General features: G+C 34.3%; 1 protein-coding gene across 1 annotated transcript; it reads left to right on the plus strand.

Annotated features, from left to right (window-relative positions):
• The first annotated feature begins 2,648 nt into the window (after positions 1–2,648).
• LOC108741682 (L-dopachrome tautomerase yellow-f2) lies at positions 2,649–5,108 on the plus strand. The gene is made up of 4 exons (XM_018476561.2): positions 2,649–3,093; positions 3,157–3,423; positions 3,489–3,952; positions 4,678–5,108. The coding sequence occupies exons 1-4, from the start codon at positions 2,862–2,864 to the stop codon at positions 5,017–5,019; spliced, it is 1,305 nt and encodes a 434-aa protein (XP_018332063.1). The 5' UTR covers positions 2,649–2,861; the 3' UTR covers positions 5,020–5,108.
• The last annotated feature ends 1,762 nt before the right edge of the window (positions 5,109–6,870 follow it).

Below are 6,870 nucleotides of genomic sequence, written 5' to 3' on the forward strand. Positions count from 1 at the left end.
GTAGACCTAGATTAGATTACTCTTCGCAAATAGTTAAGGATGTGGGCTGTTCTAGTTTTAGGGAAATGCGAAGTTTAGCTCAGGATAGGAAAGAGTGGAGGTACGTGTCCAACCAGTCTTAAGACTGATGACCTTATGATGATGATGATGATGATGTAAATTATAGATACTCTTTCTATTGTTCATTTAATCTGAATTTGAAGGATCTGCCAGTTTGACCAATGTATCTTTAGAGTTTATTTGATAAACTTGTCCTTTTTCTTTAGTATTTGGAGAAGTATTGAAAAATACAATTTTGAAATAAAAAAGGTTTTTCCCTTTCCTGTGCATATCCCAATTACTTGGTTTTTATAATACTACTCACCCGGTCCACTATTCAAACAATTGTATTGGTCCAATACACACTGATTTGCGAACGTCTTTTTCACCTGATTTATATTAATGCCACAAACAGGTTTGTACTGAGACGCACAACCCGGACATTTCTGGGCATTCCCGTAGCTCCAGGATAGAGCCAAGAGGGCGACTTGGGAAAAATCAAGCAAAATTATTATTATTGCAATTCCGTTAGGTACAAACAACAAAAATAAAAAGTAAAGTAACTCTGCCTTACCTAAAAGTAACGCTGAAATGGTCTTCATAGTACTTGTTGATAGGAAAAGAGTGATAATATAATAAAATGGCAAAGGTTCACCTGTTTTATATATACCAATTTATGAGCTTCAGGTGTTGTACTGATAAATAATTAGTACAATGACGAGTTCTCTCGAAAAAATTAATTGTTTCTGGTTTTAGCTTAATATCTTAAGTACCCCCAGAAAAAAAGTTGTTAGTTACAGAATGAAGATTAAATTATAAAAAAGTCTGAATATCGTGTTTTTTATATGTATATATCGCGGTAACTTTTTCCTAAAATCTTTTGATTATCTTCGATCGAAATTAATTTATAAGTACTTAATAATAATTAGTTTTATTATACTAGAGGTTTCAATGCATTGTATTGGGTTGTTCGGAAAGTCATTTCGTTTTTTCCAGACAGAGGATTTAATTGTATTCTTTTGCACCCAACTTCACATTTAAGCCGTATAATTTTTATATGCTTTGAGAGCTCATATAGCAAGGCTTGTGTGTGAAAAATTCCAATTAATTCTACGCAGTAGTTTTTGGTTGGTGCCCTTTTAAATATGGAGAGCGATAAGCAGCATTTTCGACATATCTTACTGTTTTACTACAGAAAGGGTAAAAATGCTGTTCAAGCCAGAAAGAAATTGACTGATGTGTATGGAGAAGGTGTGTTGACAGTACGCCAGTGCCAGAACTGGTTCGCTAAATTTCGATCCGGCAATTTTGATGTCGAAGATGCACCACGTTCGGGAAGGCCGGTTGAAGCTGATAAAGACGCGATAAAGGCATTAGTTGATGTGAACCGGCGAATAACAACACGTGAGATCGGATTGAGGTTAAATTTATCAAATTCAACAGTTTATGACCACTTGAAAGGCCTGGGATTATCCTCGAAGCTCGATGTATGGGTTCCCCATGTTCTCACAGAGAGAAATCTGTGTCGCCGCATTGACGTCTGCGATTCGCTTCTCAAACGTCACGAAAATGATCCGTTTTTGAAGCGCATCATCACTGGGGACGAAAAATGGGTTGTATACAACAACGTCAAACGCAAGAGGTCATGGAGCAAAAAAGATGAACCGGCTCAAACCATTTCCAAAGCCGATATTCACCAAAAAAAGGTGATGCTGTCTGTTTGGTGGGATTTTAAAGGAATCGTTTTTTTTGAGCTTTTACCGGATAACACAACGATTAATTCGGAAGTCTACTGTCATCAGCTGGACAAACTGAATGATGCACTTCAACAGAAAAGGTCAGAACTAATCAACAGGAAAGGTGTAGTGTTTCACCAAGACAACGCGAGACCTCACACAAGTTTGGTCACTCGCCAAAAGCTTTTACAGCTTGAATGGGAATCAATGCTACATCCACCATATTCTCCAGACCTGGCATCATCGGATTATTATTTGTCCCGGTCACTCCAAAATTTTTTAGACGGTAAAACCTTCACCTTTAATGAGGAAGTCAAAAACCTCCTCGATCAGTTTTTTGCCAGCAAAGACCAAAAATTTTATGAGCGTGGAATTATGCTACTACCAGAAACACGACAAAAGGTGTTGGACCAGAACGGTCAATATATAATTTAATAAAGTGTTTGTTTATTATACGAAAACTGTCTTTCATTTCCACAAAAAAAAAACGAAATAACTTTCCGAACAACCCTATATTATTAAATAAACTGAAAGTGGAATTTTTTACTGTCGACACCTGTTTTGTCTTCTTCTAAAAAAGCGCTATTTTCATTGTGTTATCAGTTGAAAACTTTGTAAAAAACGGCGCGTGTAATTTTTATCTATCAGTAAATTATACGATTAATTAGATTTTCACCGCGGTTTCGCTTAAGTTGATGTCCCAAGTACATGTCAAAGATCATCGACGACCACATAAAACTAATCTTTTCTATAAATAATTCGAAACGAACTCACATTGGCATTTATAATTCAAGTAAAATACGCATTCGATGGTAAAACGAGAAAAGTCCGGTGCGACACGTTTTACTATGGAAAATCCTAATAAATATTCATGTGCATTCAACAGTAATTTAGTTTGTCGTCATTCGATCATACACACACAGATGCATACACACCAAATACCCAATTATGTATTAACCGATGTCGTGAATTCGAATTGACCTTTTGCTAGATAAACAACGAAATGAATTTGTTGCATCTTACAACAAACTAAATAGTCAACGATTTTTAACGGAATAGATTGTTAACGCGTTGCAATCAGTGACAATGTTAATTAGGTCCGTTTTTCTTGTAGTAACAGTTTTACCCTTGGTGTGGTCGCTGGGATTAAGGGAAGAGTTTACTTGGACTCGCATAAATTATGTAATGTTTTCGAGCAGATATAACGTCGGAAGGAAACTGAATAACTTGGGCGAAAATACGGAAATTGTTTTCCCTTCTGATGATCCAGTTTCGGGGGTAGGAAGCGAACTGAATCAAAATGATGATTACATTTACGGTATGTTATTGTTATGCCTTATTATTAATGGTACTTTTAATAAAAATAAAACAATCTTTTAAGAAAACAACATCCCAATGGGCGCAAACCGCTGGGAGGATAAGCTGTTTATTACCGTGCCCAGAAGGCGCAATGGGGTACCATCGACGCTCAATTATGTTTCGATTAACAGTCGCAATCGCCACAATGTACCCCTCATCCCCTATCCCGACGCGGAGAGTAATATGTTGCGGAACGATGGTACAAATGGGATAGTTTCGGTTTACAGGGTCGCTGTAGACGTTTGTGATAGGTTGTGGATGGTAGACACTGGTACAATTGAATTACCCGGTGAATATTATTTACATTCGTCTAAGTAACGTATTGAAGTGGTTAATGACAGAAAAATATTTTAGGGAATATCACCCACGTTCAACCCCCGAGCATACTAATATTTGACCTGAAAACTGACAGGTTGATAAGGAAATATGTTCTTAAAGAAAGAGATTACACGTCGTCGTCCACCTTAGCCGATGTTACCATCGATGTTACCCGTTCGGATTGTACCAACGCGTATGCGTACATTCCCGATGTCGGAGGGTATGGGATGATCGTGTACAGTTTCCACGAAAACGATTCGTGGAGGGTTACCCATAATTATTTTTATTTGGAACCTATAGCTGGAGAAATGTCTATAGGTGGGTTCAAATTTCAATGGAACGATGGTATTTTTAGTATCGCCCTGGGTAGTTTACGAAAGGACGGGTTTAGAACCGCTTATTTCCATTCGATGGCTGGAATAAGTATTTATGCGGTGTCCACGAGGATTTTAAGGAATAAGCAGTTGGCTACAAGGTCCTACCATGGAGACGATTTTAAGGTGACAGAGTTTCGTATTTGGTCTTGGTGTCGCATATTTTGTCATAGTTTCAGACTTGGTCTACTTTGTTGGGTCATGGTTTTGATCTTGCTAGTATAAAGACAGTCTTGGTCGCATTCATAATTTTACTAACCACGAAGTTAAATTCTTTGTATATTTCGTTTAGTTTCTCTAGCGATGTGACCTTCAGTTTGACCGGCGCAAAGTAGAAAAGAACAGCACTAGGCCAGAAAAGAAAGGAGACAACTCTTAACCGGTGAGGAGCGTATAATCCGTACAGTACTGCGCGGAAAAATTGACCATTTTATCCACTGCAATTTCATTGCTCAAATGTGCTGTTATTGGTACCAATTACTACTGAAAATATCAACGAAATGTTTATTTATATTTGAAGACACATTAAAGGCTTTAACGCTTGTTTTCGACTCGCACTACTATTCATGATTGAACAAAACTTTTTCCAGGCACTGTATGAAAAAGTATGTTTAATGAACAAGAGTCGAGAGTATAATGAGCTTTTTTCTCCCTGCCTACGATTTTGCCATCGCGCATCCAAGACATTAGAAGGGGTAAATCGCTAGAGAAAGTAAATGAAGTATACATAGCTTTTTAGAATTTCTTCAAATTAACCGATGATGGCAAGCGCAACAGCGATTAAATTGATATTGGCTTACCAGGGGTAAAAGTTACAGGGGTCAAAAAACTAAAAATCGCAATCGTAACAGGTTGTTGGGCGTCGTGAACTCGGATATCAGTCGTCTTCATCTGCATTGTACCAGTCGAATGGGGTTTTGTTTTTGGGTTTGGTGAACAAAAACGCTCTCGGATGCATCAAAACGGGACAACGTCTGATGGCCGATCCCGTGACCGTTGGGATCGTCCAAAGGGATGACAACAAGATGATTTACCCTTGCGACGTAAAAATTTACAAAAATGACGTAATCTTACTCACTAATACCATGCCAGTGTTCCTGTACGGGAATTTGGATTATTCCCAAGTTAATTTTAGGGTTTGGATGGAGAATGTGGACAAGGCACTGGAAGGAACTGGATGTTTAAAAAGATGATTGATGCAATTGTTTCTTTCATTTGTTTGGTGTATATATATCTATTCAGATAAATAAAATTGTATAATACACGGACAATGATAATTAAACGATTAATTTATTATTTATGGACACTAACAACTCTGATTTTGATAAGGTGCAATCCTATAATCTTGAGGATTACCGTGTAATCTTTTTAGGTATACTAACCTACCTTTTATTACATTTTTATTTCCTATTTATTTCTGTTAAATAATATTTTAATTACTTCAAAGCAAAATACATTACAGAACAATCGACAAAATCATTGGTACTTGGTACAATCAATTAATATATGACTGCGAAAGTAGAGATAAGATAAAGAAAATCGGACTAAAAGTTTGTTGCAAACGCCAAAAATAACTGATTATAAATTTTAAATGTATATAAGTATTAATGATTTTGTCGATTGTTCTGTTATGCACTATAGTTGGAATTAAAATATTATTTTCAATTTTCAAGTTCGTACATGTAGGTACTGATTTGAAGTCGGTTTTAGTCCTTTTTCTCAAAATTAAGTTTATTTTTACAATTTTTAGTGTCTGAAGTATAACCTAATAAACAAAAAACAAATCATCAAAATCAATTCATAATTGACAGAGTAATCGCATAACAAATATACCAAAAAAAAGAAACACAATCGAATTGAGTATCTTCAACTTTTTTTGAATTCGGTTGAAAAAGAGAAATGTTTTGTTCAATTTTGTTTTGCTTTTGTTTATTATTTTGTTTTGTAAATGATATGAATGTAGAAGGAAACAAAATTTCTGGCAGTGTATTTACTTATTTTATTTTAATTCAAAAGCTTTTTAAATATTACACAATCTTCAAGTTGTTCATTATGTACAATATAATAAAATTTTTAAACAATCCCTCCGAAAATACTTTTAAAAATTTTCTTCGAGAGATTTCTTAATATGTCGATACATTTAATCATTTTCATTATCTACTTTTATTAATACTTACTCACAACCTTGCGTTTACAACAGAAACTGACGAGGAAAATCTTTGTACAATTCGAAAATTAACTAGTAAAACCTACGGTAGTTAACGTTCCAGTTAATACAAAATTTAAATTCTGTACATTATTATAAAACAAAAGTTCCCGTGGGTGGGGCCTTAAAAGACATCAGCAATTGAATTCAATTTTTTCTTTCTTCTTTTCTACGCATACTGATTTTCATTCTTTTGTTTTTTTTTTTATAATATCATAAAGTCCATATTTTTTTTTCATCTTAGATTGATTCACAATTTACAGAGACATTTCTTAAACTATATATCGAACAAAAACAACGCTTATAATAATAATAATAATTAAACAATAACATATTATTTAGCAAATAATTCTTTCGGAATAAACTATTCCTTTGTTTAAATATTATACCTAGATACTACATATTTATAAATTTCATTCATTTAAAATTGTCTAATCAATTCGCAATATTGTACCTGTGTTAGATACTCAATAAAATATGTTAATAAGAAGTATCAAAGTGATTTTACTTAGGTAGGTTTTCTTTGGTTTTTTTTTATTGTGAAGCATTTGGTACACAAAACTTAAGCGGAATGCCTTATGAAATAACTAAAACTACGATATTAAATGTAATGATTCAGTTTAAAGAATTATAAAAGTGTTTTAAAGTTTTCCGTCTTAGTTATTTTATTGCTTATATTAAGTACTTAGTATCCAAATGCAAAAATAAATGCGATCGTCAACCATAAAATTGGAATCCTTTATTATTTGTTACCAGTCGCATAAAAGTTTATGTAATTTAATTCATTTGTCTATTCTTTATTTCTTAGCTATTAAACAAATGAACGAATGCTTCTTAT

The sequence above is a fragment of the Agrilus planipennis genome, unplaced genomic scaffold (genome assembly GCF_000699045.2).
Source record: "Agrilus planipennis isolate EAB-ADULT unplaced genomic scaffold, Apla_2.0 scaffold235, whole genome shotgun sequence".
Classification (NCBI taxonomy): Eukaryota; Metazoa; Arthropoda; class Insecta; order Coleoptera; family Buprestidae; genus Agrilus; species Agrilus planipennis.